Source organism: Artemia franciscana, chromosome 18, assembly GCF_032884065.1.
Source record: "Artemia franciscana chromosome 18, ASM3288406v1, whole genome shotgun sequence".
Classification (NCBI taxonomy): Eukaryota; Metazoa; Arthropoda; class Branchiopoda; order Anostraca; family Artemiidae; genus Artemia; species Artemia franciscana.
The window spans coordinates 19,857,984-19,879,789 of NC_088880.1; the positions used below are offsets into that span (position 1 = coordinate 19,857,984).

At 36.4% G+C, this 21,806-nt stretch overlaps 1 protein-coding gene across 6 annotated transcripts in view; it reads right to left on the reverse strand.

Annotated features, from left to right (window-relative positions):
• LOC136038720 (cytosolic carboxypeptidase 3-like) overlaps positions 1-21,806 on the reverse strand; it is a 110,204-nt gene that overhangs the window by 62,062 nt on the left and 26,336 nt on the right. For 3 of the 6 annotated variants that reach the window (XM_065722056.1, XM_065722050.1, XM_065722051.1), the window contains one exon: positions 21,408-21,524. The exons of 2 other annotated variants lie outside the window; for them this stretch is intronic. In XM_065722056.1, coding sequence (XP_065578128.1) covers positions 21,408-21,410 — 3 coding nt within the window. In that variant the 5' untranslated portion in view covers positions 21,411-21,524. Of the gene's footprint in view, positions 1-5,028; positions 6,496-21,407; positions 21,525-21,806 lie in introns of those variants that run through there. One more of the 6 variants, XM_065722052.1, reaches the window with a different exon arrangement.

Below are 21,806 nucleotides of genomic sequence, written 5' to 3' on the forward strand. Positions count from 1 at the left end.
GGCTTATATAAGATAAAACATAAGCAAAAAAAACATGAATTAAAGAAAGCCGGGGATCCTAACAACCAATTGCAGAGGGGAAGAACATTTTGTACGAACGAATTTTATTAATAAAAATAATTACAAAGCATTAAGTAAAAACGAGTGTGAACCAAAGAAAGACGGGGGGTGGGTAGTAGCAACCAATTCCAGAGGGGGGGGGGCTTTTTCGTACGTATAAGTTTCATTAATAAGAAAATTAAAAAGCACTATCTTAACACAGGAAAAGCAGTTAAAAATCAACAACGGAAAAAACAAAACTGAGGAAAAATGTAGCACAGGATAAAATATAAGCAAAACAGAACCATGAATTACAGAAAGACGTGGGGGGGGGTCCTACTACCCAATTCCAAAGGAGGCTTGTTATTAGAGATTAATTAATCTATAATAACACCTATTTCTGAGAATTTTTAATGAAAATTCCACGTTTCACTGAAACCAAGGCTATGAAAATTCACGCCACCGTGACAATATGTGGCTAGCACACCCTCGAAATAAATTTCAGAGATAGGGAGGGTTGTTATTAGAGATAAATTTAAACAAATTTAAGAGGTATTTCTGAGAACTCCTATGAAAATACCTCATTTCTTTTAACTGAGTGTTAGATTTCATTCCCCCAACCACCGAAAAATTCTTTTAACACCGCTCATCTTAGCTTTAAGGTTTAGAAAAGTTTATTCCGACCAATTCATGCCACAATGTCAATATGTTGCTGCTCCTTGGCACCCAGGTGATACATATTATCATTCCTAACAAAATTTTACGAGAAGTTTTCATGATAAAAATATTATTCAAATCCAACGGTTCATGTTTTTTGTCGCAAGCCACCCCTCCGTGATACATCATGTCAATTCACACCACCAGGCCATACTATCATTGGCCCTTTTGCAACCTCTGGCACCCCTTATCATTCCTAAGTCATTTTCAGATATCATTTTGATAATATGATGCTTAAAGTCTATTGATTCGTGTTTTAGCAACTCAACACTTCGTGATACGCCATTTCTATTCACGCCACCATGTGCAACTACTACTGACCCTCAGGCACTCTGTGACACCCCCTCGTCATTCCTAAGATATTTTCCGAATATTGTATCGTTAAAATCATGCATTAAATCCAATGGTTCATATTTTCACGAGCCAACCCTCCATCATACATCATCTCAGTTCAGGCTATCATGGAACACTAAGATTGACCATCTCATATCTTTTGGTACCTCTCCTCACTGATCATTCCTAAGACATTTTCCAGATATTTTCTTGTTAAAAATATGATTTATATCCAATGGTTCATATTTTCATGAGCCAACCCTCAGTGATACACAATCTCAATTCACTCTACCGTACCAAACTACAATTGACCCTCAGGCACATTCTTCAACCAGCCCCTACTCATCATTCCAAAGACATTTTTCAGGTATTTTCCTGAAAAAAATATATATTAAATAGAATAGTTTATGTTCTCGCAGACCACAATCAACGTGATATACAAGTCGCAATTCACACCACTGTGCCACACTAAGACTGGCCTTCTAGAACCGCCTAGCAACCCTCATCATTCCTAAGGATATTTTCCGAATATTTTCTTGTTAAAAATTAAGAGTTAAATCCAATGGTTCATGTTTTAGCAATCCACCCCAAACATGATGCCCCCATGACAATTCACAACACAGTGGCAAACTATTAATCGTACACGACATCCTTCTGGCACATATTATCACGCCCTATGGTTTTTCAATCTTTTTCGCTCAAAAATGAATTTATAAACTAAAAAATTACCATAAGTTTTATTTACACAGAGAAAACTTGCCATTTCATTGTAAGACTGCGATGTTCCATGGCAATTCCTGGCCTGTGACACTTAATGGCTGAGACTAGATGTCCTCTAGCAAGCATTATCACACAAGTGACATTTTTCGACCATTTTGAATAATGGAACATGTTTATCCCATTCCACTGTTAAGAGCATAACCGTTGGGGTGTTTACTTTAATATAAATCGTTGTTTATTATGATTAAATATTTTGTACTTAAGATTCCATTTATAGCCATAGACCTCACGATATTGTTCATCTAAAAATTGGAATGCTGCTTGAAAAATGACACCACATGAGGAATGTGGTGTCCTCATGTGGTGTCACACAATATTCGGTGGGAGTCAATCCCACCGAACATTAAAATAACTGATGAAAAAAAAATCAATGTTGACACATTTAATTTATTTTAAATATTGAAGCATGTGAATCTTAAGATCTGTCAAGGCACATGTTGTCGACCTCCAAAACCTATTAGCGTTACGTTATAAGGGCCACCCGAAACAAGAAAAGCAGATAAGATTACTTCATCATTAAATGTAAATATTTGGCCAACAAATCTAACCCACGATACCAGCAGCAAACACTCCGGTGCCCATTGGATTTTTTCAAGGCCAGAAAAACATGAGCGTGAATTACAACCCGAGTGTTACAACCATCTATTCCACTATAGTTATAGATAGCAGCATAAATAGATATGTTGAGTTTCATTAAGTCAAATATTTTTAAGTTAGGTGCATTTAGGTTAGTTTAACGTGAGCAGCCACGTTGCTAGGAGTCATCAGAAGAAACGATAATTGAGATTTTTTTCATTAACTTTAAACGATCGATTCTAGCGTAAAAGATATTTTTCGAGGCAAATGCTCAATAAATGTCATATGCGTAAATAATACTTCCCATAGGGTGCCGTGTGTCAGCCATTGAGTTTCACAGACTGACAATTACAGGGTACATCGCAATCTGTTGATGCAATAGCAATTTTCTATTTTCCAAATAAAACAATGGTAATTTTTAGTTATAAGGCTATTTTTAGGGAAAAAGGTTGAAAGACCCTTAGATGTGATAATCTACGCCAGAGGGTGTCATCAGCCATGTACAATGTACCACGCTAGCTTGAATTACCAGGAGTCATCAGAAGAATCTCTATTGAGGATTTTTCATAAGTTTAAACGATCAATTCTAATGTAAACCGATATTTTTGCAGCAGAATGCCTGAAAAAGCCATATGAGTGATAATACTTGTCAGAGGGCACCGTATGTCAGCCATTGAGTGTCACAGGCGGGGAATCGCCAGAAAACAATACCAAGGAAAATGAATAATATAAAAAATTGAGTCATATGTCCTGTAAAACCTTGAATTTACCTCTTAATAACTCGCCACCTCCTCACAAAAGATCTGGATTTATTGATCAATGGTTGTGGTTGAAACACAGTATTGGGGAAATTTTGGTGAATTTCCCAGCATATACGTTCATAATCCTTGATTTAACGACTTTCTAGCTGAAAATACCTCCCTCCTACCTGTATAATAATGATCTCAGTGTCTTGAGAATAAAGTATCTTAATAATGCTTGTAAATTCGTTTTTATTAATAAAACTTGTATGTACAAAAAAGCGGCCCCTGAAGGTTTTTCCTGGCCCTCAGGGTTTTTTGAACATACTATCCAAAGAAATTATTTACATTAGGAACCCCCTCACTACTAAGAGGGGCTGAGGAAAGGCAGCTCCTTGAATAAATGGAACAAAGTATTTAAAAACTTTAGCGTGAAGAGCCAAGTTTTAAGGAAGCCCCCCCTCCTGCCACATACAGAATAATTTCCTTTTGCTGTAAGTTTTAATGTTGATTTTAACTATCAGTTGTACAAATTTGTTTTCTTATTTAGATAAAATAAAAGTTAAGTACTTTCAAGGGTAATTTCAAAAAAGTTTATGATTTAATTATTTAATTATGATTATGTCTTAGAAGTCGTTCTTAAGGAATTGGGCAAAATGTCAAACATTAGCTAAAAAGTGGGGTATTGAGCAGGGGCAGCCCTTTCTTATACGGGACACATTTCTACCTTTCACACAGACCCCTCCCCAGAAAATGCATGCATACTTCCGAATGAAAATACTATATCTAAACAATGGGCAAATTTCATAGCTTGCAGCCTCTGGGGCTCTAAGGTGTCATGTCATCCCCAGAAAGAATACTTATTGGATCTTTTAACTATGCAGAACATATTAAATGACTTAAAATTTCGATCGGACGGCTTTGGGGAAAAATTGGCATTGGATGGGGCTTGTTGCCCTCCAATATTTTTGGTCACTTAAAAAGGGCAATAAAACTTTATTTTCCATTCAAATAAACCATCTCCTAATCTTCTATGACTGTTAGTTCTGTACGATCATTCCTCGAAAAAGAAAAAAAAGAAAGACAAAAAAAATCGTCATCTGCTTTCTCGCAAAAAATACAAAATTCCACATTTTTACATATGGGAATTTGAAACCTCAACAGTAGGGTTATCTGATATGCTGAATCTGATGGTCTAATTTTGTAAGATTACTTGACTTTTAAAGGATGTTTCCCCTCTATCAAAAGTCCGGCAAATTTTTTCAGACTCGAAACTTTTTGAAGGGTAGCATTAAACCTAATAAATCTTATATATTTGGAACCAGCATAAAAATCCAATTATTTTGATGTATCTAATAATATCAAAACTCCGTGTTTTGGAGTTTCTTTTATTGTTTAACGGAGTCACTCCTTACTCGCAGTTCGTTACCAAGAACTGTTTGGTCATATATCGTTCACATAATTAGCGAGAATTTCATATTTTAACATATATTTTCTAGTTCTCCTAAAAGAAAGCCACATACATGCCTGGAAATATATATTTGTCATGCATATGAACGCGCAGCTGGGTACAAATGCAGCTGGTCTGCACTGTACTATTTTCCATATAACAAAAAAAAAAGGAGAATACATATTATATAGTCCCCCTTTATAGTTGGTTTTAAAAAAATAAATGGTCTTATTTTTCTTTCGCTCAAGATAAATGTCTATTCAAACATGAACAACACCTGTAAGAAGTAAAAAACGAGAAATGATTTGTATTATTACAGCAAGAAAAAAAATAAATTTAAAAGTCTTCCGTAGAAGCAATTTAGTGGAAACGCACAAATAGAACAAGACATACCTGTTTCTTAGGCTATTCAAGGCCACACGACTATTCAAGGCTAAGTTTCACCCTCGAAACTAAACAACTGACTGGTTTCTAGATATTTAGAAAACAAAACCTTTGTTCAATCGTTAAGGTAGGTATCACCGTGGCAATCTCTAAACAACTTATTCCCCTCTGATTTATCTCTAACTCTCTGAACCTGTTTCTTTTGGTTTTATTTTGTTTTAGTACCTACGTCACAAAGTTAATAAGCTCCAAAGGGCACTTTTCCAAGGAACTAGTGAAAAGAACTCTACAAAATACTAATATTTTAGGTTATATTTTTATTACATGCCGCCCGTCTCAGCCTATCTAGAAATTTCTTCGTCAATAAATCGTGTCTGTGAGTCCTCATTGATAGAGCTTCCAGTAAAACTCTGTCTTTATCCAAAGGAAAGATCTGGATCTACCCTCTTTAATATGAAGGGATCTGAGGGGATATTAAGTGGATAATAACGGGATACTGTTCTATGTAAATTACAAAAATATATTTCTGTAATTAAACTCCTTTCCTGATCGACTTAATAAGTCCCCTGCTCCCCTTGCAAATCCTAGTATTAGGTGCTGAGTTGGTTGTGAAATCATTTTTTTCTTTTACAATTTTTTGGTGAAAACAGAGCAAATAAATAAAAAGATTGTAAGTGTATCCAAGTTGTGAAAGGGCATAGATAGAATCTGTTGGGAGTGACATTAAGCTTTATTTTTCAGGTCAACTTAAGAAGCTATGCAATTAAATTAAAAAATATCGTTTGTGTCAGGATTAACAATTTTTGAAAAAGTTTCTCCAACATACAAATAGCAACCCCTACTATGGATCCTAATAAAAAAAACTAAAAAGGTAAAAAAAAATATCCTTTTTTCCATGAAAAAGACTATGTTAATAGAAAAACGAACAAAATTAATTTAAAACAACTTTTACGACAAAACAAGTTTGTCAAAGAAAAGTCAAAAGCTCCATTGCGCCAAGATATGAGCAAAAATAAAATCAAATAATCTTTCAAGCGTAAAACTACCACAGACCACTATCAATATATAAATGAAACGAACAGAAACAACAATAAATAGCCAAGTCAAACTCAAAACTAGCAAAAATTAACATGAGTAGCCCTATGCTCTCTCAACACCAGAGCACAATTTGTGCTTTACTGAAAACAAAATACGATTGAAATGCTTTCACTTTTCTTCCTTTCCTAAATAATAAATTATCTGAACTTAAAAGGAATAAATATAAATATATGTAAATTATACTGACAGTCCATAGTATTTTTTTTTTTTTTTTTTTTTTTTTTTTTTTTTTTTTTTTTTTTTTTTTTAGTAAGTGCAAATTGTGTTCTTGTTTTGATAAAGCATGAAGGTTATCAGCCCTACTCATGCTAATTTCGGCTCATTTTGAGTTTGACTTAGCTATTTATTGTAATTTCTGTTCGTTTTGATTTCATTTATTTATTGATAGGGATTTGTGGTAGTTTTACGCTTGGAAGACTACTTGACTTTACTTTTGCTCATTCTTGGCTTAATGGAGCTCTGAGCATTGGGAGGGTGGAAGTGGAACTTTGTTTAGGAAGAGTTGGCAGAGGCAAACTGAAAGAATAATGTGTATACATGTTATCAAAATAACATGTTCGTAATGTCTTGGGAAACCACTTGAAGAATGGAGCTAGCTGGCTAGCAATTTCAGGGAGTTAGTGGGGGGGGGAGTGAATTTACATTCTTGCCTGTGTGGTGAAGGCCGGATAAAAAATTCTTGTCTTCGATCTATCTAAATATTTTGCACTATAAGCGCCAATAAGACATTCACGGTTAGCATTTCGATAAATCCTAAACGACTGTGTTGTCTGGTCATCAAAATAGCATATCCTCAGTTCACTAACTTAGGAAGGGCAAGGAGAACATACGAAGTTGAAACTTTTCGTAGTTGAAACCTACATGAATGGTGAAGGAGAAAAGATTGAACTCGTGTTTTGACTTAAAGGGAAGGAGCAAGGTGGGTGTGCTAAAAATGTTGTCTCCAATCCTTCGAAAAGTTTTGCGCAGTGAAGCTGGGAATGTGCGTACTGTAAAGCTGCAAGATAAATTGAAAAGGAATACGCCAAAGACTTGGAGCGTTGAAAAGGAGTATTGGGCTGGATAAGGAGACTTCAAATTTTGTGCACGGGGAAGGGACGAGGAAGGTCCAAAACTTTTTCGTCTCTAATCAGCCTGGAACTTCTGCTCCATGAGGTCATTTAGGACATTTGTTAGTAGTGAAGTATCAAGGTAAATTGAGAAACGTTATGTGAATACAGGCTATCAAAATGGCTCACTTTTAATATCTTAGAACAACTTTAGAGGAAAAAGCCTAAAGTTTCAGAAAGTGTTGGGGTAGGCGGGAGGACATTTTCTTCCAGTCTCAAGATTACTGGACCAGTCTCATGGTCAAGTAATCTCGATTCCTCCAATTGGCTAAAACCTACAGGACGTGTAGACTGGAACAAGGGATATCCCTTCCAGCGAATGAAATATAAAAATGTAAAAAAATGCTCACATCAATTCGTGACGCAAGAATACATACAAAACAAAAATAGTGTTTCTCCGATCGGCTTTAAAATTACAATGTCTGTAAACGGAAACAAGGCAACCTCAATGCAGAAAAAAACATTAAAAAACACACCCCAAAATGAGCTAAACATTGTTACTCTCCGAATAAATTGAAACTTAGAGGATAAGTAGACTGAGCCAAAGGAACATCAATAAGCACAACGCATTTTGGAAGACAAATTTGGTGGTGTCAGCTCGTAACTTAAAAAAAAAAAAAAATCAATTCGTACTGACCCACTTGAAAAATATAGTGCATGTAGACAAGGCCAAGGAAACTTGAATAAAGGCAAGAAATTGGGTATCATTGGTTTACGACGTCAAAATGTATGTTTTTATGTTAAGTACAAAATTACTCCATGTACAAATGGCGATGGCTGGTATTTATTTTTAGCAAAATAACAGTTGCAACAAAAAAGAACAAGAAAGATACTTTCATAAAAATTGATCATTATGTTATATGCATATTCAAGGTTGAGTACAGGAGGGCTTCAGTCCCATAGAAAACAGAACATTATGCAGATTTTCAGTCAGTAAGGTTGAGAATCTCATCCTTACCTCCCTGAATTCTATAGCAAATATGTTATTAAAAAAAACTACTACGAAATATTAGTGATAATCCACCGTTTTGGCTGAACTTTCAAATTCGACCTAATATTTAAACTGTACTACCAACAAAAAGTCAAGTCGTTTGTCTAGACACATTTTTTCACATTTCGTTCTTTACTCTTCGTATCCAAGCACTTTAGAAATTTACCTTTCATAGAAAATTTCCATTTCCTGAGTTAATAACAACAGCATAGCCTAAGAAAAAAACAATTTTGAAACTACGAATAAATGCTTTTACTCTTTATCTTCATTTTTTTTTAGCTGAAATGATATCTTGTCCAATACGAAAAGGACAAAAAAAACTAAAGAATATGTAGCCAAACGACGTGACTAGAGCATTAGACTATAACAAAGAATCTCTGAGTTAGGGGTACTAAAGCATCTGAAAGCACAACCTAACCATGGCCACTATCCTTTAAAAACAGACTAGGTGAATAAGGACCCAGGTAAAGAATCTTTTCTTTCATTCATTTTCGAACATAGTCTGAGACATGCTCTCTGGCTTTTGGGCATGACGATAGAAGCCAGTATCTCTTAATTAAGGAAGAGATAGCTTAAGAGAGAAAAAACGGGATTAATGAAATACACCAAAAACAATACTGAAACACCACGAAAAGCAAAAAACTGGTGGTACAGCCACCCCATTTATTGCAACCTTGTTGCAGATACCCCATTTGGAAAACCTGGCAACGCATAGTGTCTTTTGATTATCTCCCTACTTAACCATGCATAGATTATAAGTCTCATAGGAACTTACAGTACAAAAACGTTATTTTGTCCCGATTAGAGAAAAGTTTTGTTTAATCTCTTCCCCAATACTGAATATTAGCTTTCTTAACCCACCTTCCCCCTTCTTTTCTCAACAGTACCTAAAAGTTTCAAATCCATCCCCGGAAACGTTCCGGTGATATTCAAGAAATATATTTCGAAGAACAGGATACACATGGATACATAGAGCAGTGAAAGGAAAGAACTGCTTTATCACCGTCACTGCGTTGTCTAGATTAAACTTGTTATTTTTTTTTTTATCTGTCTTAAACTTTTTCTTGTAAATGAAAAAGCAGTGTGGTGTAAGATATTATTCACTTCAGAAGGGAAAGCTTACAATTGTCTTAGTTTTTTTTTATTTGACCAATATTTATATGACGTTATTTATTCGGTAAATATACGACTTTATTTACCCTCTCTTTTTCGCATTCTTTTCAACAAACTTGAAAGATTTATTGTGGCGATTACATCAGATCAACTACTTTAGTTTCGGAACTCGTGATATGTGAAACATTTTTCTATGGTCTCATTTGAATTTATTTCTTTGTTTGTGTTCTAAAGTTGAATTTTCTGTACTTGTCTTCATTAATCACGCCAATTTTCATTTTGTTATAAAATTTGGCTGCACAATGGTAATTCAAAGGCGGTAAGTTACGACAAATAAACATTAAAGGATAAAGAAACTGTTGTATATAAACTTCATGGGTTTTACTTTTACTGCTGTTTGAATAAGAATATCTTTGAACATCTATGAGGCTTAGAAAGAGTAGTTTTATTTTCATAGGTATTACCTTCAAATTATTCCTTCAATCAAGAAAAGCATATATAAATAGCGGTGTGAATATGTAGACAGGATTCAGCCAGAAAGAAAATGCAAAAGAGTAGCCACCACTAAAAAACATACACCAAAATCAATACTGAAACGCTATGAAAAGCGAAAAACTGATGGTACTGCCAACACCGTTTGCTGGAACCTTGTTGAAGATACGCCATTTGAAAAACCTGGCAACTCATAGTGTCTTGATTATCTCCCTACATAAGCATGCATAAATTAAAAGTTTCATAGGAGATAAGCTTTTTTACTCTCTTCCCCCATACTGAATTTGAGTTTTCTTGACCAACTTTCCCCTTCTTTTCTCCAACAGTGCCTAAGAACTTCATATCCATCCCCGGAAACGTTCCGGCGATATTCAAGAAATGTATTTCGAAGAACAAAATACACGTATGAATACATACAGTATCTTTAAATTTACCTCACCTCGCCCTCTTTAAATGAAAATTTGATGTCCACTTAGCCCCTATCCTCCAGTACTCTCTTAAAGTTTCAATTAGACCTCACTAGCCATTTTCGTGATATTGTAAACAACTTTAAAAATCAGGTTCACATAGCGCCTTTTGATTTACTCAAATGCATGTGCTGTTTTCAGTGTATATTCCTGGGGAACTCTGAGAATCTTTTAGTGAACGATCAACGAGTGTTCAATCAAAATATATTTAATAAAAACCAAAACCTTTTTTGGCCCATTTCAGTGCCCTGAAACCCCTGCTCCTTCACATTCCCACAAAATGAATAATGTTCCCTATCTGCTTTTGACCGGGGCCCTATCTTTTCGAATCCTGATCTTGACACTTATTTTAAACTTCTTTAAGACCCAGGTATTTGTTACGTCATACGGAATGTTTTCTAGGAGATGCAGGTAGTCAGTTACGTCATAGGAAATGCTTTCTAAGAGATGCAGGTGTCTGTTGCGTCAAAAGGAATATTTTCTAAGAGATGCAGACGTCTGATTATTTTTGAAAACCTACGAAGGCCAGAGCTTCCTTACTTCAGGATTTCTTTAAATGTTAAATAATAGAGAGTATTTTAAAAACATTTAGGAGCTTTCTTACTCCAATGGCTGTTGCATAATAGGACTTGTTAGAGGACCCAAGGAAAAAGCTGTTATGTAATAGTTTTTTCACATTAGGTTGTTACGTAACAGGACTTGTCAGAAGGCCACGAAAAAAGCTGTTACATAATGGGGTTTGTTTACTTTTGGTTGTTACTTAATAGGGTTAAGTTACATTTGGTTGTTACGTCATAGGAAATGTTTAGAGTAAGACATTTTTCAAGACGTTTCAAGACATTTATCTTAAATACTTTTTAAGGCATTCCATGACACTTTTACGACATTTTTCTTCAAGACTGTTCATGATGTTTCACGTTTTTTAAGACATTTTTTCTTCCAGACGTTTTTTCATGACCTTTCAAGACATCCCAAGACGTTTTCTAGTACATTTTTCTTCAAGCCGTTTTTCTTCGTGATTTCTTTAGCTCTTACGTAATAATTTCTATGATTCTTAAAAACCTACGAAGGCAGAGGGGTAAAACCTTCAGGGTCCACAAGTGGTGGACCTTCAAGACGCCGGACCCTAACGAGCAATTCTAGCGGGCCCCCTAACATCCAATTACACCGCGGGACTGCCAAACCTATCCACCGGGGAGGCTCTAGTATCCAATTTTACTGGGGGAGAGGGGAGGGGGCTAACATCCAATTCCATTGAGGCCATAGCACCCAGTTTCATCAAAGACCCTAACCTAATCACCGGGGACCTGGCAATCATTTCGACCGGGGGCTTTAGGGGTCACCGTGACAAAATGTGACTAGCCCACCCTAGCACACAACTCCAGAGGGCGAAGATTATTATTAGAGATAAATTTAGTCCTTATCAAGAGTTATTTCTGAAGGGTCTTAATGAAAACTCCTCATTTCATTGACTGGTTGTTAGATTTCAGTCACTCTACCGCTGAAAAATCATTTAACTCCTCACACATTAACTTTAAGCTGTAGAATATGTTAGTCCAAGCAATTCATGCCACCGTGGCAATATGTGACTACCCCATGGCCCCAAATGATACATATTATCATTCCTAAGACATTTTCCAGATATTTCCATGATAAAAATAGAATTTAAATCTATTGATTCATGTTTTTCACAAGCCTATCCTCGGTGATACGCCACGTCAATTCACGCCACCAAATCTTACTACGACTGGTGCCCTGGCCCCCCTCATCATTCCTAAAACACTTTCAGACATTTTCTTGATAAAAACTATATTTTCACTCCATTGGCTCGTATTTTTCATAAGCAGGCCCTTCGTGGTCCCCTCCCTCCCCCCCAAAAAAACACACTTCACACCACCATGACAATATGTGGATGGCCCGTTAAACACAGAAATAAGCAAATCAAACTCAAAGAAAGGAAAAACCGAACATGGAAAAAGCTTATAAAGGATAAATATAAGCAAAAAGAACCATAAATTAAAGATTGGAAAGGATCACACTAACCAATTTAATAGGGGAAATTTATTATTAGAGCTAAATTTGAACCACATTCAGATACTTTGAGGGCTTTTAGAGAAAATACCACGTTTCTTTGAGCCAAGACTGCATTCGCGATTGACAAGCGCACACTGAATATATTTTCTCATCAAATTTCACGCAATCTCGTTAGAGGTAAATTTAAGTCATATTAAGATATTTTTAATGGATTTTTATGGAAATACCTTGTTATGCTCTTAATAGGGCTTAAATTTGTCTCTAACGAGGTTATGAGAAATTTGAAGAGAAAATATTTTCCAAGTGTGTGGTTTTCAACCGTTGATGCATAGTCTTGGCTAAACGAGGTATTTTCATTAACAGCCCTAAAAAAGCTTAAATGTTTTACAGAGGTTAAAATTTACCTCTTATAACAAGCCACCCTGGAATTGATTGCTAAGACCCACCGTCTTTTTTTAATACACGCTTATTTTTGCTTATATTTTATCCTATATCAGGTATTTACACGTTATATTTTTTGTTTGTTGAGTTTCAACTGGTTTTTTGTGTTTTAATAATGCTTTGTAAATTTCTTTTATTAATAAAATTTGTATGTACAAACGTTAGCAGCCTTTAGATTTACTGATCCAGGATAAAACTTCAATATATTTCGCTAATGCAGTTTAAGCATCTTGTAACCTATGCACATAGGTATGCTCATTCCAGAATGCCCTTAATATAAGTGTAAAATTCTGTGAAGTAAAGAGAAGAGGGAAATGACTTTTGGTCATGTACGAAGGGGTAGCATATTCGAGCCATAATGGTACTCTCGTTTTTATTTCAGCTCTGTTATGGTATTATCAGACATGGGAGTTCTTCGCGCATAGAATTGGTTATTTCGTCTAATCTATTTCCCAAATCAATATATTAGAAGGATTTTCATAGTCTAGCTGTGTGGGGCGCAGTTACATTGGATGGAAATGGCCCTTTCGAATCCTAATGTGGACGAAAATCCTTAGAATATAAAGGTTTCCCGACAAAAACACCTTGACATAATAATAAATTCGTAAAGCATTACCCAACACTCACATAAGTATTGTCATTACGTAACAACCCGCACGCGTGTCCTCCTCAGTAAAATTGGATGCTAGGACCCCCCAGTGGTTAGGTTAGGTGACCCCCGGCGAAATCGGGTGTCAAGAGACCCCACCTGGAATTAATTATTAGGGTCTGGCGTCTTGAGAGCCCCCCCCCACTAGCAGGCCCTGTTTTCTCACTCTGCCTTCGTAGGTCTTTTAAGAATCGGAGAAACTTTTACGTAAGAACTAAAGAAATTACTAACAAAACGTCATGAAGAAAAAGTTTTAGAAAACGTATTGGGATGCCTTGAAACGTCTTTAAACACGTCTCAGAGAAAAATGTTTTAAAAAACGTCTTGGGATGTCTTGAAACAACCTGAAGCCAAATGTCGTAAAAGTGTCTTGGAATGTCTTGAAACGTCTAGAGGAAAAATGTCTTGAAGTGTCTTGAAACGTCTTGAAAAATGTCTTGAAGAAAAATGTCTTAATGAAAGCACCTGATCCTTGGCTAGTGGACTCTAACATTCCCTATTACGTAACAACCAAAAGTAAATAAAACCAATTAAGCTAGAACCGAAAGTAAACAAACCCTATTGTGTAACAGCTTTTTCCCTGGGCCTTCTAACAGGTCCTATTACGTAACAACCATGGTAATCCTGGAGAAAATAAGCCTCTGAAGGTATTTAAAAGACTCTCTATCATGTAACATTAAAAGAAATCCCCAAGTAAGGAATCCGTGGCCCTCGTAGGTTATTTAAAAGGAATCAGCTACCTGCGTCTCTCAGAATACATTCTCTATGACGTAAAATGCACCCGCATTGGGAAGAAAACCTTCCCAATGACGTAAGAAACACCTGGGCCTTGAAGAAGTTTTGATAAAATGTCAGGATCAGGAATCAAAAGTATAGGGCCCCCATTAAAAGGCAGAGAGGGAATACAACTCAAATGTATGATTTTCCTGGCCTTGAAAGCTATTTTTGCAATTTTTGAACTAACTGGACACCGAGGGTAAAGCATGCATGCCTTTTCTGTTGTAAAACCTGTAAAAAAGCGCAACCTACATAATTTACAGTCCTTACCCCAAAGGCTGTGGGGGATTAACTTCATCCCTATAGGCGTATTTATTGAACCATTTGGCTCAGCGGTTATATCAAGATTCTGATCAGAGCTCTTGTGGGCGGGGGCGTTTGGTGAAAAAGACACAGGACGGGTATTGGCTGCCCTTCAATCACTTTTGGGTCTCTGAAAGGGCAGTAGAATTACAATTTTTGGGCCCTGAGAACGATTTTCGCAAGATTGAAGCTAATCGAACACCTAGTGTCAGACTTTGTATTTCAAAATACGTAAAAACAAAAAAAATAATCTGAATAGTTTACAGCCATTGTTCCAGAGGCTGGGGGCATATAATCCCCGGGGGCATATCTGTTCAACCACTCAACAGTTTTCAAAAAAATGGCTATCTAAAAATTTTATCGGATATTTTGTGACCCGAGACGATTAGTAAAAAAGGCACGGGAGATGAAAATTACAATTGAACAAGGAACGTGTTATTTTAGCGTCTATTTTAAAACGATGATTATTCGAGCCTTCACTTTTCTTGGAAACAATTCCATATCATTAGAGAAAAATTATGACGAGTTCTTTTTAGTTGTGTACTTTAGGAGCCAATGCCAAACAGAGGCAGAAAGAGATATGTACTTTGGAACAGTTGCTAAAACTCCTACACATAACCAATTTTTATTACACGGAAGCATGAAACTTGGCAGTAGTTTCAATATCAAGACAGTTTTTTTTTTCAAATTTCATAAAAACAAAATCAGTTTTTGAACACGGAAATCCAAGATTCAGACAGATCTGGAAAGCTCAAAGAAGACTCCACGTATTTTCAGGTAAGGAGGAGGAGGGGTGCCAAAGAGCGGGGGGCTTCTTTGGCCCTTTTACTATCTTGCGATTTTCAGAAAATACTGGATGTGATCCTGGAACTATTTAAAACAATTTTTTTTTAGGTTGACGGATACAAACTTTACAAATAGATCAAGCACATTCTGCTTGGAAAAATGCGGGCTGGTTCTTGATTTTTTATATTCTTTTTTTTTCCGAAAATAAAAATAATTCTGTCTTCAAATACACCAACCCCAAAAATTATGACGTTTTTACATGAGATCAATATTACAAAATAGTAAGGTCCCTACAATTTGAATTTCAAATCATGAGCTGCTATATTATACTAAAACAGTCGTTACAAGCACTGGGTAGCAATGAGTCCTCTCTGTCCCCGATAGGATTCGAAAGGGCCATTTGCGTCCAATGGATCTTCGTCATAGACAGTTGGACCAGCAATCTATTTCCAATTTTATGTTTCAGGAATTAGATTCTACGGAATAACCTATGCACGCAAAGAAAATCCCCTGTTTGCGCATACTAGAATGATCAAATGTATTACGTGTTTCGTATGATTGCAATAACTGACATACAGGGTGGAAAATCGATTACCGAAATTTGCTTACATTTGAAGTACACTTGGTTGTTGAGTAATGCTTCAGAGAGTGTCATCAAAAAATATTTCTAACAGAAATAAAATAAAAGTGAGATTACCGTTATGGCTAGAAAATGCTACGCCTCAATACATGACCATACGTTTTTCCTTTTCCTCTTTACTACACAGAATTTTACACTTATATTTAGGGCATTCTTGAATGAGCATTAAATAAAAAAAAAAGTTTTTTTAACTGAAAGTAAGGAGCGACATTAAAACTTAAAACGCACAGAAATTACTTCGTATATGAAAGAGGCTGCTTCCTCATCAACGCCCCGCTCTTTACGCTAAAGTTCGACTCTTTCTCTCAATTCTTCTTTTTAAAACAGTAAAAAACTTTAGCGCAAAGAGCGGGGCGTTGATGAGGAAGCAGCCTCTTTCATATACGAAGTAATTTCTGTGCGTTTTAAGTTTTAATGTCGCTCCTTACTTTCAGTTAAAAAAACTTGTTTTTTTTTATTTAATTTCTGAACGTTTTTGAATCAATGCATGTTTTGATTTTGGCTCTCCGCAGAGGAATAATTAAAACGAAATTTGCATTTTTTTTTTTTTTGGCTCAATGGCTTTCTCATAATTTTGATCGAATGATTTTGAGAAAAAAAGAGCGGGGGACGAAGCCTAGTTGCCCTCCGATTTTTTGGTTAATTAAAAAGGCAACTAGAACTTTTAATTTTTTACGAATCTTTTTATTGGTAAAAGATTTACGTAACTTATAAATTAGCTTACGTAAAGAACTTTTGTATTCTCATGTTTTTATTACATATATGAGGGGATTCGCCCCATCGTCAGTACCTCGCTCTTTACACTAAAGCTTAAATTTTATCCCAATTCATTAAGAATGACCCCCTGAATCACAAAAGCCGTAGAATAAGTAGTTGAAATTACTAAAAATACTTTAGCGTAAAGAGCGAAGTATTAGAAGGAGTTGAGCCCCTCAAATGGGTAATAATTTCTCTTTGTTTTAAGTTTTATTGCTGTTCCTTACTTCCAGCTGAAAAAGCTTTTTCGCATTTATTTTTTAATTTTTTTTTTAAATAATGCTAGTAAATCATGCTCTCCCTTCATGGAAATTTTCTTCTCCCATTACAAATTCTCGAAGGAAAGTTCCCCCAGCATATCCCCCTCTTCTCAACCCCTCCCCAAACCAAAAAAAATCCTCCTGAAAACGCCTGTATACTTCCCAATAACCATTACTATATGTAAGCACAGGTCAAAGTTTGTAACTTGTTGCCCCTCCCACGGGGACTTTGGGGGAGTAAGTCTTCCCCAAAGACATAGTTATAAGGTTTTTCGACTACGCTGAATAAAATGGCTATCTCAGAATTTTGATCCGTTGACTTTGGGAAAATGATTAGCGTGGGAGGGGGCCTAGGTGCCCTCCAATCTTTTTGGTCACTTAAAAAGGGCACTAGAACTTTTCATTTCCGTTAGAATGAGCCCTCTTGCAACATTCTAGGACAACTGGGTCGATACGATCACCCCTGGGAAAAAGAAAAAAAACAAAAAAACAAATAAACACGCATCCGTGATCTGCCTTCTGGCAAAAAATGCAAAATTCCACATTTTTGTAGATAGGAGCTCGAAACTCCTACAGTAGGGTTCTCTGATACGCTGATTCTGATGGTGTGATTTTCGTTTAGACTCTATGACTTTTAGGGGGCGTTTCCCCCTATTTTCTAAAATAACGCAAATTTTCTCAGGCTCGTAACTTTTGATGGGTAAGACTAAACTTGATGAAACTTATATATTTAAAACCAGCATTAAAATGCGATTCTTTTGATGTAGCTATTGGTATCAAAATTCCATTTTTTAGAGTTTTGGTTACTATTGAGCCGGGTCGCTCCTTACTACAGTTCGTTACCACGAACTGTTTGATACCTATGTGCATAGGCAACAAGATGCTTAAATTTTATTAGTGAAATTGATTGAAGTTTTATCCTGAACCATTAAATCTGAAGGATACAAAATTTAGTGAGTACAAATTTTATTAATAAAAAAAAATACAAAGCATTATTAAAACTCAGAAAAAGCAGTTAAAACTCAACAACGGAAAAACAAAACGTGGAAAACCTAATATAGGCTAAAATATATACAAAACGAACCATAATTAAAGAACGGTGGGGTCCTAACAAGCAATTCCAGAAGGGGGAGATTATTAGAGATAAATTTAATCTTTATTAAGCGCTATTTCTCAGAACTTTCAATGAAAATTCTGCCTTCCATTGCGCCAAGGCTATGCATGTTCACACCGCAGGGACAATATGCGGAAAGCCCACCCTAGCAAGCGATTCCAGAGAAGGGAGGGTTGCATATAGAGATAATTTTAAGCAATATTAAGAGGTATTTCTGAGAAGTCCTAATGAAAATACCTCATTTCTTTTTACTAACTTTTAGATTTTGGTCTTCCCACCGCCGATAAATTCCTTTAACACCTCCCACCTTCACTTTAAGGTGTAGAACATGTCAGTCCAAGAGATTCACGCCACCATAGCAATATAAGGCTACCCCATGCCCCCCCCCCCAGTGATACATATTATCATTCCTAAGTCACTTTTACCAGAAATTTTCATGATAAATATGATTTAAATCCAATGATTCATGTTTTTTCGCCAACCATTCATCTGTGATGCTCCAGGTCAATTCATGCCTTCATGTCACAGTATGACTGCCCCCTAATCATTTCTAAGACTTTTTTCCAGAAATGCTCATGATAAACTACTACTACTACTACTACTAACTCACTGCAGCACAAAGCCGCCTGAGGCCAACACAGCTACGCACGCTCCTCCTCCAACCTAATCTATTTAAAGCCTCCCTCTTTACACCCTCCCAGGAAATTCCCATTTCCTTTACATCTTTATTTATGAGATCCTCCCAACCCAGACAAGGACGACCTGCTTTCCATGTAGCCCCAGACGGTTGGCCAAAAAGGACAATCTTCGGTAATCTGTCATCCTTCATCCGTAGAACGTGGCCTAGCCATCTCAACCTTTCTTTCATTATAGCCCCAGAAAGCGGGATTGAACCACACTTTTCGTACAACCTACTGCTTGAAATACGGTCAGTCAGCCGGGTACCCAGAACAATCCCTAGGCAATTTCTCTGGAAAACATCTAGTAAATTTTCATCTGCTTTTCGGAGTACCCATGCTTCAGAGCCATATTTGACCACTGCCATCACTGTAGCTTCCAATATTCTAATCTTGGTTTGTAGGCTTATCTTTCTATTCTTCCAAACTTTTTTTAACTGTGAAAAAACACCCTGAGCTTTAGCTATTCTACTTTTAACATCTTCACTGCTCCCACCATCTTTACTAATAATACTACCAAGGTAACTAAAGCTCCCAACCTGATCAATCTTTTCGTTACCTAATGTCACCTGTTCATCTTCACTTATTCCTAGCCTTAGTGACTTAGTCTTCTTAACATTAATTTTCAAGCCTATTTTAGCACCCTGAACTCGTAAAACCTCTAAAAATTCATTCATTTTGCTCACACTTTCATCTAATATGCTTAAATCATCAGCATAATCTAAGTCCAGGAGCGTTCTTCCTCCCCATTTGATTCCATGGTCTCCAATTGCCTTTCCTGTACTCCTTAAGACGAAGTCCATCAAAATGATCCATATAAAGGGGGATAGAACACAAGCAAAAGCAAACAAGCAAACTTTCGCATGCAAACCGATTAGGGTTCGCGTAGCGCAGGTGCCGATCTCCTGATTCTCAGCCCTCGGCCGGGGTGCAATGCGTGGTTGGGGAAAGAACACAACCCTCCTTAACTCCTGATTTAATACAAAACCAGTTGCTAACCTCATTTCCTACCTTAACCGCAGCAGTATTATTCTCGTACATAGCGCAAATCACTTTAATGTATTTTTCTGGTATACCATATAACGATAAGACCTTTGTTAACGCTGTTCTATCAACAGAATCGAAAGCTTGCTCATAATCGATAAAACTAAGGACCAAAGGTGTTTGACAACGAAGGGACTTCTCAATTATTAACCTAATAGTGAAAACATGGTCGACACATCCTCTACCTTTTCTAAAACCGCATTGTTCTTCCCTTAAAACTTTGTCTACAGCATGTCTCAGTCTAAAAAGTATCATATTACTCAGTAATTTGCTACCTACAGAGACCAGACTAATGCCTCGATAATTACGACACTCACTCTTGTCACCTTTCTTATACAGTGGTTTAATTAAGGTTTTCCTAAAATCATTGGGTACTTTCCCTTTTTCAAAAATCATGTTCATAATCGCCAGTAGCTTATTCCTAACCTCAGAGCCACCATATTTAAGGAACTCATTAATCATACTATCAGCACCTGGGGCCTTATTATTTTTTAATCCTTCTAGTACTGTCGCTAATTCTTCCTCACTAAACAATCTTCCTTCACATCCAAGGCATCACAAACATTTTCATTTTTCATCTATATCTTTTCCTGCAACTGTATCTCGGTTTAGCACATTCTCAAAATGTTCCGCCCATCTTTCTTTAACTTTTTATTTAAATCAAATGATTCTCATTTTTTTTGCAAGCCATCCTTCCGTGATACAGCATGTCAATCCACGCCACCATGGCACACTACTATTGACCCTCTACCGCCCCCCCAATCATCATTCCTAAGACATTGTCCACATATTTTCTTTTTAAAAATATGATTTAAAACCAATCTTCTCAATTCCCGCCACCGCGTCACACTAGGATTCACCATCTGGTATCCTCTGACGCCCCCTCATCATTCTTAAGACATTTTCCAGGTATTTCCTCATTAAAAATCATACATTAAATCCAATGGTTCATGTTTTCGCAAGCAAACACTCCGTGATACACCATGTCAATTCTCACCACCGTACCAAACTACTACTTCCCCCTTTAGCACCCTTTCACACCTTCTCATTATTCCTAAGACATTTTCCAAATATTTTCTTGTTATAAATATGATTTAAATTTATTGGTTCATGTTTTCGCAAGACAACCCTCTATGATACACCATCTCAATTCATGCTACTTTGCCACAATTTGACAAGCCTTTCTGGCATCTTGCAGTAACTCTCATGATTCTTAAAACATTTTCCAGATCTTTTCTTATTAAAAATCACGCAAAAAATCTAATGGTTCACGTTTTAGCATTCTATCCCTAAAAATGATACCCCCAGGACAATTCACGCCACTGTGGCAAACTAGAAATGGCACACGACACCATCTAGCACACATTATCACACACGTGACATTTTTTCAAGCATTTTTCCTGCAAGAGTATTCGTTTACAGAAGAATCAATCGTTTAAACTTAATAAGAAATCCCCATTAGTGTTTCTTATGATGACTCCTAGTATTTGAGGCCTGCGTGGCACAATGCACCACACCCAGTGACACCATTCTGTCGCACATTATCGCACCTAAGGATTTTTTTAGCATTTTCCCCTCAAAAAAAATTTATAAACTAAAAAATGACTATTGTTTTTATTTGAACGGAAGAAACTTACCATTTCATTGCTAGATTGCGATGTTCCACGACAATTCCCATTCCAAGACTCAATGACTGACAAACGACACCCTGTAGCAAGAATGATCACACTTATGACATTTTTTCGGGAGTTTTCCTGCAAAATATTCGTTTACACCAGAATCGATGGTTTAAACTTAATGAAAAAATCCCCATTAGCGTTCCTTCTGGTTACTCCTAGCATTTGAGATCAGGGTAGCACAATGTACCACACCCCGATGACACAATTCTGGTGCACACAATCACGTCTAAGGGTTTTTTCAAGCTTTTTCCCCTCAAAAATAAATTTATAAACTAGAATATTCCTGAAAAGTTGTACATTGATTTTTTTTTTGTACATTGATTTTGTGCATTGAAAGTTGTACATTGATTTTTTTTT